General features: G+C 40.8%; 1 protein-coding gene across 1 annotated transcript; it reads left to right on the plus strand.

Annotated features, from left to right (window-relative positions):
* Window positions 1–3832: 3832 nt before the first annotated feature.
* LOC118334208 (homeobox protein Mohawk-like) lies at window positions 3833–10829 on the plus strand. Its single transcript, XM_035670040.1, has 6 exons — window positions 3833–4244; window positions 4607–4766; window positions 4877–5030; window positions 5134–5472; window positions 9856–9889; window positions 10205–10829. The coding sequence occupies exons 1-6, from the start codon at window positions 4054–4056 to the stop codon at window positions 10542–10544; spliced, it is 1218 nt and encodes a 405-aa protein (XP_035525933.1). The 5' UTR covers window positions 3833–4053; the 3' UTR covers window positions 10545–10829.
* Window positions 10830–12267: the final 1438 nt, after the last annotated feature.

Genomic DNA, 12267 nt, shown 5'->3' on the forward strand with positions numbered 1-12267 from the left:
TAACAATTAGACTGTAGATGAAGAAGTAGGAAAACCTGTTGTATGGCTGTAAGATATAGAATTGTGCACATATTGTTTATGAGGACTTTCTACAATTATTGTAATAGTCACTGTCGAAACTTGAATATTTTTAAGGCTTGAATTTGTGTATTTTTAAGTACCCTACGCTGACAATAAACTCTATTATGGACCATTAATTATGAAGTCTTTTTTTATACAAAAACATACTGAGGCAATTAAAAATAATTGGCAGAAACCCACCATTAGTGACACCACATTAATAAATACTCATATTTGAGCATCACAGCTGCCTGTCGGCTGCAGATTCCACTGTTCTCCTTCACCCAAGCTGCTTAATCTAATTCTTTTTAATGGCTGCATTCCTCTACATTCATGGTGTTTCCTTCCTCTTTTTGGATGCTGTGCTCAATTGGGTGTGAAGGAGTGTTAATGTGTCTATCATGTCGTGTTTGGGAGGAAGAGGGAGCTGCATGATGTGGGGAGTCCGTAATGGCTTTCATGGGACTTGGGCCTTCGCAGAAGTACAGAGATAAAGTTACGACCACACATAAAAGCATACTGTAAAAGCACAGTGAGGCTCTACATGGTGGATTGTGCTGCAGGGATGAAGAGCATGCCTTTTAGTTTCAGGTATTTATTTTACTTTGGCAGGCTCGGTGTCAAACAAAACTGAGAACACAAAGAAGACAGTGGGGCAAATGGATGAGTGCAGATGCACTCATTGGTGTGTTTACATGCCTCCTGATCACCAAAACACACAAACCAGACTGTCAGGACAACAGTCACACTTCTGCCAGGCCTGAAGCAAGACCTCAGCCAAAGCGTGGCAGTATAATTTCATAACACCACTGAGAATCTGCAGGCACCCTCTGAGATCATAACGATGCCATTTAAGACACCGGAGTGATCCAATGAAAACCCACCGTTTAATGTTCACTACAGCTCCCACTTCAAACATTACACAGAACTATGATGTCAATTGGTCTTGGATAATTTGGCTCAATCATGTAACTGTCTATTTGAAGTATGTAAAAATAAATATGACTGATGTGAAACAATATCTTCACCTCTGCATGAGATATTCATAACTTTTAAAAAACCAACACAGTAAGATATATGCTGAAAGTATATTGGGGTTGATTATACGAACCTAAAGCAGGAAGGGGAAAAGGTTTTTGGTTCATTACAGAGTACTACAAATTGAACGAATCGTCAACAGATTCCTGTTTGCTAATGTTGATGCATTAAAGCCAGACTATGCAGCTTTAAAGTAATAACACAATCTTCCTCTTACAAATAGAAAGTTTAATTCATAAGCAATAAAACAAATGGGTTTTATCAGCCTTACTTGGTCTGGTGTCACCAGGAACTTTTATGGTGGCTAAATTTAGTTAATGTTAGCAAACTTAGGATTGCTGTAGAACTAACATTACCCACTGCGCTCATTGGCTTTATGACACAGTTGTCTGTGACATACTAACATGTAGTTTAACTTTTAACTGTTATACTTCAAGCTAGCAAGCCAGAGAGAAACATTTCACTGATTTTATTACAAAAGTAAAACAAGAAGTGAACACACGTACCTGACGTCACCAGAAGACATGTTTTCTGCTTGTGGTCGATTTGCTGTCAGCTGTGATGATGTCTTTATGTCACATTAACTGATTTTCTTTTGGCCACTTGGGGCAGCGCAAAGCAATAAACACAATATTTACATTTTTTTATTATTATATTGAACATGTTAGCCAAGAATTGTCTATTCATCGAGACATAGAGCAACATTAGAATTCTTTTGAAATGTTTTTTTTACCTAATGTATGTATACTATTCACTTTCCTTTTAGCTCAGTTTTTTGTCTACACCGACTCCTGAGCCAGATATATGATTCTCTGATGTTATGTTCACCAGTTAGTTGTTTGGTGCAGTTTAGGTAGTATACAGTAGGTTTATCAGAGCTTTTTTGCTTTAAAACAGCTGCATATGGAAATTATAAGAGCAGTCAGAGTGGAACAAAACTGAAAAGTTGTGAGTCATAAAACAAAAACAATGGGCTGAAAGACGCTAAAACACTTCATAAAACTGAGAGTAGAGTTGACCGATAATTATCTGTGGGTTTGTCACTACAACACCTCTCACACAGTCATTTGATCCATTGCTAATATGAAAATATAGATTTGTGCACCTTTAAAGCAACCAACTGTGTGGCAAAAGTAACAAAGTCTTAGTACGTACAGCAGCAACATGTAACAGCATGAAAAGCATTCCACAAGTATGATTAATAATCCTCACTTTGATTCTACTGAATTAGGAATGATGCAAGATCTAAATCTGGTAAATGTTCACGATATTTGAGGATACAATCAGTTTCTCCAACACACATTTTGCAAGATTTTTGGCACTTTGGATAGGCCTGGAATTTGGGAACCTGCTAGATACACACACACACACACACACGTACACACACACACACACACACAAGTGCCAAACTATCCAAACAAAAAGAGATATATGTCCTCCCGCAGTGTTTTTTACAGGTCTCCTGGCTGACGAATGTAGGTGTGTTCTCAGCTAATATCAACAGTTGAGACGGTGAACATATCACAGAGGGACAAGAGTAAATGGTGTGTGATAGCGTGTAGCATTCTCCAACCACTGCTGAGGAATGTGAGCAAGGAATTTACTGCACCTAACGGGGATGATACTGCTCCATGTGTTTTTCAGCTCTGAAACCATTGAAACTCAACCTCCCCACTGATACTGCTGAATTATAAACAGGGACGAGTTATGGAGTCCTTTAATGTGTTTAACGGTTGAACAAGTGCTGCTCGGATTTTAGCCATAACCTTAAAAAGTTTCATCATTAGGCAGGAAAAAACGCCATTTTATCAACCGACGTTTGCTTAAAGATGATTAAGTTATGAATTGTGCCAAGGTAAAGTCATTACTGTAGATCCAAACAGTCTTACATAGGAGGGTTGTGGATGTCAAGAGGAAAAACATACAAGGGTGACAGCTAAAGTTTAACCACTGAGTCTTCAAATACTGGGCCCAGTGCCCACATATTGTCATATAGTTACACTAATGACAACACTAAGCTTCTGTCAGACACAGTCTTTATAAGTGTTCACAGTCCCTGTTGCTCCAAAATGGAGACAAACATGAGCATAATGGGTGATTATCCCAGCGCACACTGCAGACAGTGTAAAAGATGCACAATTCTGTCACTCAAATGCACATTCTAACACACTTTCAGACTCAAAAATCTGTCAACTATATGTGCAACACTGGCTCGGGATCATATAGGCAGGGATCAGTTTCATTTTCCAGTGTTTGTGTTGACTTCATTATGAGCCAATTTGTACTGAAATCCATTTCTACTCAGCAGGATCCACTGCCTAACACGCGGCACAGTTTGGTGGTTTTGCTGGTTATTAGCAACCGTGTAATTACACCCATAAATTTCCAGAATCCTCTGGTGAAACATGTATTATTTGCTGACACAATTTTTGGTAAAACCACGAGAGATTCATATGCCTCATGTAGAAAATATGAGAGCATGTCGGACTGCTTAGCACAGGCTGCAGTCACACCAGAAAAAATCTCACTAGTAAATCTAATGACCGCATTTGCCGATATTCTTACATGTGCAATATTTTTCATATGCTGGGGTGCTACTGGGGCTGCTGCTCCGCAAGCTTTTCCTCACAGAGCTCTCCAAAGAAGTGATTGGACGTCGAGAGAGCCAATAGGCGGTGGAGCAGCAGGTTATTTGAACTCTCCTCACACAGCTCAACTAAACCAGACAACATCTCTGACTTTTCAAACATTATTCTCTCACAAGAGTCTGTCACCATCAGGACTGCTCAGTCCCTGCTACTGTGAGCACAGGAAGAACAGCGAGGAACATTTTTTTAACCCTTTTTAAAATTCCCTTTACATCAAGTGTGTCCAGGATGGGAACCTGCTGCTTCTATTTACATCTGGAAGTCTACTGATGCACCTGTTGATTGAGGGAAAACTCTGTGTTTAACAATGAACAAAGTTGCTGTGATGAAGTCTGACACTCTGCTTCATTTGGAGGACAACAGGAGAGTAGAAGAGAGGAGCAGACTGGACTGTGTAGACTTACCTCAGAGCAGTTTAACAGATGGGGACAACACAGACCTGCTGCGATGCCAGGACACCACTGAAAACAGCTCTCCTATCAAGTACAAAAGATATGGGTACGCCCTTTTTGTCTGTGTTGGAAATATTTTTTTCATGGCATGATGAACAGTTAAACAAGGTTGTATTTTGTATTGCAGTTGTATATGTATTCTGTATGTACTGTATCTTAAGGCACTTACACTTAAAAAGCAGTATTTCAAAATCATATCAAATAAGATAATGCTCTAACCTTACATTATATGTATCATGTCATACATTATGTAAAGGCATTACATACATAGTTCAATAGTTGTTTGCAGTTCTTCACACCTTACAGTTACAGACAGAAATAATTTAGCATCATGTCCCATGTATAAATGTTATAGAGGGGATTGTGGGTGGCCTTGTGAATCTATTAGACACTTTCTGATTCCTCCAGGTCTCGTCTGGGTGGGGTCAAAGTTCGCCACAAGAGACAGGTGCTGCAGGACATGGCCCGGCCACTGAAACATTGGCTGTACAAACACCGGGACAACCCTTACCCCACCAAGACGGAGAAGGTCCTGCTGGCCCTGGGCTCACATATGACACTAGTGCAGGTGAGAGAGCTGATGGTGGAAGGAAGGAAAAGCAATTTCAGGGATGTGTTGATTATGAAGTTAGTTAAAATGAAGCCAGTGCTGTCTGGTAAAAAGGTGCATCTGTGCAGGTTTCGAACTGGTTTGCAAACGCCCGGCGGAGGCTGAAGAATACAGTGAGACAGCCAGACCTGAGCTGGGCACTAAGGATCAAACTGTACAATAAATACATCCAGGGAAACGCTGAGCGACTGAGCGTGTGTAGTGATGACACTGACTCTGATGGTACAGGCCACAATATATAAGTTCATCACTTAATTATCAGAATTATATAGATGAAATTATGAAAAGATTTTAAAGAATCATATGATTGCTTCCTTTGCTGCAGATGAAGAATGCCCCTTACAAACTCCTATCAGCCAATCAGACTTTGGCAGGTCATCTTCCCACAAGAGCGTGCTCCAGAAACAACGCAGTGTCCTCGCCATGGCAGACTCCGCCAACAGTGACGACAGTGCTTCGCCTCCATCCAAGTACAAAAGCAGTTTACTGAACCGGTACCTGAACGACACCCTGCGACACATGATGGCGGCGAAGGCTGAAGCCGTCACCTCGTCCCGCAAGAGGAGGAGCCACTCTGAGTCGTTCAGCTCCAATGAATGTGATCGAGATGTCGTCTCCCCGGCTTCGTCCTATGAGACTGAGGCCAACTTTGTCTACCACATGGGTGAGAGATGTCAGTTTTTGCCACCGTGCAAGGCGATATCGCACATTAAAGCAGTTAGAGGAGAGGAAAACTGTGCTTTAACTCCAAATCTGCACTCAGTATGTGGAAATAGAATCAGATAGATATAGAATAGAAACACTCAGATTATACCTAGAATTATGGCAAGTTAAGCAATCAAATACAACATTGGGAGGAAAAGAGATGATAGCACCCCCTGTCCAGGGAAATCATTAAAGCATCGTCCTTGTTAATTGTAGATTTATGTTGAATGTGAGGTAAAATGACACTTTAACTACCCTGCTTCCCCTCAGTTCATTTTTAACACACCGCAGTGTACAGTAAAATAAGAACAGACTGAACAGAAACTTCCACATGGCTCCTCAGAGCTCCCTGACATTAATAAATCTCTGGCATTCCACTGAAAGTCAGAAGCTCTGCGAGATTCAATTATAAAGTTGCAGCGAAACTGGGAGGGAGTTTGACACCTGGGTGCCCTTTCAGACCTATAGGGAGACCAGCACACTGACAACCCTCAAATCCGCTAAGGTACTGGAGCCAAAGCCTTTACAAACATTACTAATAAAGACTCATGCAGACGCTGAAATCCCTCATTTTAAAATTGGATGGAGCTTGTGCTGGCTGCCGTTGCACACCGCAAATATCATTTCCATATACTAGAATGTGCCATTTGTTCCGCTTCAACTTCTTGCCATGGTGGAAATGTCCAGTCCAGTCTCAAGGACAATTACAGAATGTCTGAGACTTTATTCTTCCCAGGGTGAGAAGTGGAAAGCGCAGCCAAATGTAGAAATGGAGCAGTCTGTCAGTAAAGCACTGAAGACGTCTCGTAGAGTGACTGTCAGAGCTGCCACTCAGCTGTGAGACAACACAGGGCAAGATCACTAATATCCATTTGGCTTTTCCCATCTGTGTTAGAGGGGACAGCTTTACTTCCTTGACTCGTGTGTGCTTTGGCAGGCTGATCCTCCAGAGTGTTACTTACCTACTCAAAATCAATTTAAATTTATATATCATCAAGAGTTGTGAAAAGATTTCTGAAACCAATTCTTCTCTTTAGTGTATCTTACAAGTTTGACACTCAAATTAAACAAGGCATGCTTTAAGTTCCTTTTATGTTATTTTAGAACCACTTTCCTGGAAAACACTGATTCCTGGTCCCAGTCTCAAGGTTATTTAATGGATATTTTTGTAGTCTGTGACAACGCTTAATCTGCATCCGGGAAACTCAGTTTAACCTCTAATTGGCCTGCAGGTTGGTAACTTGAATAATTTGGATAATTCATAATTTTAACAAGCTTGTAATATATATTTAAACAAATAGTGAACCAGTGAAATTGTATATTGTATGAAGCATCCTGTCTTGCTTAAACTGTTAAACAATGGTAACATTTTACAGATATTTTAATTGCCGTTTATATGAATTAAACAATGATAATACATTTTCATCTTTTCATTTGACTTTGATTTTAGGGAATAGCTTGACAGTTTGGGAAATACACGTATTTGCTTTCTGGCCAAGAATAATATGAGAAAACATCACCCACATGTCTGTACGCTAAATTATGAAGCTACAGCTAGCAGCACTGTCAACTTAGCTTAGCACTTAGACCGGAAACGGGAGGAAACAGCTAGCTTGGCTCTGTCCAAAGGTAACACAATCTGCCTATGAGCTCTTCTGAAGGACACTTTAAATCTGTTTGTTTATTCCGTTTAAAGATTGAAGTTTAAAAACCTCAGGTTGAAAAACCTGAGGTTTTTTACAGGGGGTTATGCGCGAAGGAAAAATAAATTAAACATAACATGTTAATTAGTGAGCTTTAAAGGTGCCAGGCTAGCTGTTTCCCTATTTTCAGTCTTTATGCTAAGCTAAGCTAACCATCTGCTGGCTGTAGCTTCATATTTAGCATACTGACATGAGTGGTATCAATCTTCTCATCTAGTGCAAGGCAAGAGAGCAAATAAGCACATTTATGTGAATGTTACACTGTTCTTTCAAACATGTTATTACTTTCTTACCTAAAATCTATTTCTGTTGGAGTGTATTATGAGGTTTCTTGATGTCATTACACACTATCCGGGCAGTGCTGTTGAACTGTTTGTGCAAACGTTTAATGTATCCCTGCTGGTCATATTAAGGGTGTTTGCAACCCAGTACAGCTCCTCTGTGGAGGTGAAGTGGAAAGTCAAGCTGCCAGATTCATGACAGACACTAACACCATTAACACGTTTATACTCTGCCCGGGAGATGGCTAAAGCAGTCACTAAACCTCAAGTGATGGACTAATAAGTGATGCCACTACACAGTGTCTTACAAGGACACTTTAAACATATCAGTCTGGAACCCACAGGCAGTAAAAGTCTAATGGAATAGTATATGTTAATGATGTTACTATTTACTGTACAGAAATGTGAGGCTGGTTAGACCATATAATATGGTACTTGCATCAACTTCAGTGTTTCCCTTTAAAAGGCTGGAGAGCCATAAATGTGACCAGAATCATGTTTTATTGGACGCAGAGCAGCGAAAAACATATCTGGACAAACGCCTTGCTGCGTTTTCCACCCATTTTGTTTCAAATAAAAATAGGCATGCTGAGAGGGGAGTCTCTTGTTCGCAAATACATATCCCCATTGATGAAATATGGTGTTATAATATTTTCTCAGAACTTAGTTGTTTTCCAGCGTGGATCCCAAGGACACACCTGTGAGTTGACTGAAAGTCACTGACTTTGGGTCATGAGGGAATTTAAAGAGATATTGTGGGCGGACATCCAAGATTTAAATCAGCTCATGTAGACAATATTTCATTGTGAGTGGGTTACATGAGATAAGATTTATGATAATAGTAGAAAGCTAAATACCATAATATATGTGTGTAATATATGTTTCGTACAAATTCAAATACATTTCACTTTCTTGCAAGAGTTAGACAAGAAGATCGACACCGTCTGCATTATAGTAGTCCATTAAATAATGAAGCAGTTTTCGTGTGTTATGCTAAGCTAAGCTAAGCTTGTGGCTCATTGCTGTAGCTTCACATGGGAAATTGAGTACTTACCATCTAACTCTCGGCAACAAAGTTAATTTCCCAAAATATCAAGCTATTCCTTATTTCTCAACAAATAAGGTTAGATATGAGCTCTAACATTAAATTATACTGCGCCACTGCAGTGCAACATAATATCTAAAAAGCAGTCAGCAACTTCATTACTGCTCTAAAATGTTGTTGTAACTGATCCCTGTTGTAAATATGAGACTCACCAGAGGTAAAACAATGTTTTTACTTGGTAATAAATACAACAGAGGTATTGAAGTACTTTCTTGGCAAAGCGTGTTATGGCTAAAGAGAGAAATGCTCAGGGACGTTCAGTAGCAAGAAAGCATAAAACAGCTAAATGATTTACTATCAGTAAGTAGTTGCTCTTGGCTCCAGCCTGGCTTAAGAAATCAGAGACAGGGATGTTTCGGGCTGTTAGCATTGAAAGACTGTGTTTCACAGTGGGCCTCTAATTTCCCTGTCTATTGCTCTCTGAAGAAAAATCTTGACCAGCTTCTATCTGCTCCAATGAAAAAGGCAATATTCCAATACTGAAATGGAAAATATGTTCTACATATAATGCACGCTTATGCAGACCACAAACAGAAATTGCGCAGGCAACATAATATTCCTCCTGCTCCTGCTTCTGAAATAGCCAGAGATACTGTAGTTTCATTTCAGAGCATTGTGAGATAAAGACTGACCCTTCTTCCACAGATGTAGAGAGGTTCTCTGGTATTCCTTCATTAGAACCCAACCCCTCCCCCCAAATCCCCATGGTTGGCAAAATTGAACCAAGTGCTGAGGCCTCAAAAAAGATGGAGATGTGCAGGGACAGCTTTTGGAAAAGAAATGGCACACAATTGACTAACTTTACAGGTGCTAGCAGAGCTGCCAACTTAAAAACGCAGTATCAGTCCTCATGACACGATCAGATTCTCTGCACTGCATTTGTTTTGGCCAGAGTAGCTGAGCACAGGCAGACTGGTGCACTTGCACGGTGCACGTGAGGACCCTTTGGCGTGCGAGGCTGGGTAGCAGTGGACAGGCGCATAGGTGAGAGCTGCGTACAGGGGACCAGAAGGGTGATGTGAAGTAGTTGGCAGACACGACACGTACCACAAACTTGCGATATGCACACATAAATGACCTCACACACATGCGGCAAATTAAAAACTCCCATACAATACTAAGTATCACTAACATACAGCCATAAAGTATAACCCAACACTGATTGTCCTGTGAGTATTCCCTGTTTGCAATTTCACTGCTATCAAGTAAACTGATTCATGGATTTAGGTGAGTCTTTTTCTTCTGTCTTGCAGATACAATGGACTATCCTTCAACTAAATGTGACAGGTAAGTGTAATTATGCATTGCTCAATCTGCAATCAAATCAGCTGTTTGCACTTTTAAACTTTAATGATCGTGAAAATTAATACTATTTATAATCACCTCTTGGACGTTGTTCTTGAAATTGGACCACCACCTCTAATTCATCCATATTATTCTGGCTTTACATCAAGAAAAGATATCCAAGAAAATGCACAATTTCTGCTTTAGATTTCTAGAATTGCTTCATCTGTTTTTTCCCCAGGTTAATTTAGGAAAGAGGTGTGGTGATATTCAATAATCCACTTCATCTACAGCTGTTTCTCTTTAATACATTCACAGGGACCAGCAGCAGGACCGAGGCCAGCAGAGACGAGCCGGTCAGGGCTGGAGGGAGATCCACGCCGCCGTGGCTCTGACCAACTTGGCGCAGGGGCAGAGCTGCACAGCCGACCAGAGCGGTGTGACCGTGCCCAGCGCTGGCACAACGCAGAGCTGCACCAGAGAGCCCTTCTCAGTAACGAGGACCACTATCATGGACAGGATGTGTGTCACAGGACCCACCTCTGCTCTGAGGCAGAGCTGCACCGCGGGGCCCGCTCTCACCAGCCGCATCATCCAGAAGTCCTCTCATATCTCTGAAGTCCAGACTGTTAACGTGGCTCTGGCAAACAGTGTGTAGGCATTTGATTTAAGCATCTGGTCCTAGCACATCATTCCCTATAGGAATACCAGATGCTTAAGTGCCTTGCAATATATGTACAGCCTCTGTTATTTTGTAATGCTGATAAACTCATTTTTTGTAATGTAAAATGGAAAAACTGACCTTACACAGTTGAATATTTTCTACTGTTTTTGCCATGTTTCTAATGTCTTCCTATTGCCGTCTGTTGCAGTAAGTTATATTAACTTCCACGAGACTGGATTATCATCCAATGCTTAAGTTTGACAGCAGCTATTTGAATAAACCCAATGTGAAATATTTTGACCAGTCGTTTGCTTTGAATCCCTCCTTTGCAGTGGCTGATGCTGCATAGTTATGTTTCACTGAACTGTATTTAGTGGTAGTTTTCATGTGTGCAACTGTGGGTCTCGCAGTTTCATTATGTGCTTTTAAATTGCTTTTTAAAAGGTTGTATTATGGGCAGAAGGGTGGCATCCTGAACTGAGCAGGGAGGCCCTTCTTCAAGCAGAGCACTGTGGTTAAAGTTCTTCTGATGAGCCTCGATAAAGCTAAAGAAGGATTCACAGTGACACGAGCAATGTTTTACATTTGTTGAAATAAATGTCAGTACATCAGCACCATGTCCACGAAATATGAAGGTAAAACGGCTATAATCAATTATTTTTTATGTTTAAATCAAATGTGCTTGTGAAATGGGTCGCTTGTTGTGATGAACTACAGAGAATTATCACCGTCGATTACTGCTTATTCTCGCCTCCAACTTTTTCGCGTTAGTGTTGATTACGTTAATGTGCTTTGGGCTTTCTGGCCCCACAACTTTGAATGTTTTGGGTTCACTGTCAACCGCGTCTCCATACTGTGATATCGAGCCACAAGAGCAGCCTTAACTGTTTCCCAGAAAAAAAAGATAATATACTCATTGAATGTAGCATTTGGGAAGTGGCTCAAATAGTGTAACCCTTCAGGACTTTGGTGGAGCTAAACAGAGTAATCTTGCGACTTTCATCTGTCGTCAGGTCACAATGACACTAGTGTGTGCTTCCATGTGGGCTGTATTTCTAAATTAGGCTACCTGCTAGTGCCCGTTCACCAAGTCAAAAAGTCTGTGGACCATCTTTTTCAGCTCGTTTCACTAAGCTGGGCCAAGAAGTCAGAGTTCTTATGAAATTGTGAATGCACTGTAACGATTCCACTAATACTTTGTTGACGACTAGCCTGTCGGTGCATGCCGAAAGACTGAAAACATTCTTTGCACAAAATTGGTCAGAGAAAACAGACAATAACCGGGACACGAGTGGGATTGAAAGTTCCTGTTAAATATTGTTTTGGTAAAAGGTAGCCCCAGAGCAGTCATGAGTGTGACTTGAGCAAGCTTTATGTTTGTGTCAGGAGATTGTCCCTCAGGATGGAACCAGGGACGCTTTCCCCACGCAAGTTCGTCTCCCCTAGACTAGGTGCTCCCGTACAGAGGGCAGAGTAGACATTCCCCAGAGGCTTATGTGCTCTCTTATTTCCAAGTAATATTCAGTTTGTTTGTCTGACCTCCAGTATGAGGTCAAGAAAGATTCTAAGATGCTCCATTGGGTCATTATGTCATTTAACATCAAAAACAAGATCGACCTTTGTGTGTCTCACTGCGGGGATTATATGAGATGTTTTCTGTGAAAAAGTACCAGGAAAACATTGAATTTTTGTTCTTTCAGACATCACATGGAGAAAA

Source organism: Morone saxatilis, unplaced genomic scaffold (assembly GCF_004916995.1).
Source record: "Morone saxatilis isolate NCDOM2014 unplaced genomic scaffold, NCSU_SB_2.0 Contig23, whole genome shotgun sequence".
In the NCBI taxonomy this organism is placed as follows: domain Eukaryota; kingdom Metazoa; phylum Chordata; class Actinopteri; family Moronidae; genus Morone; species Morone saxatilis.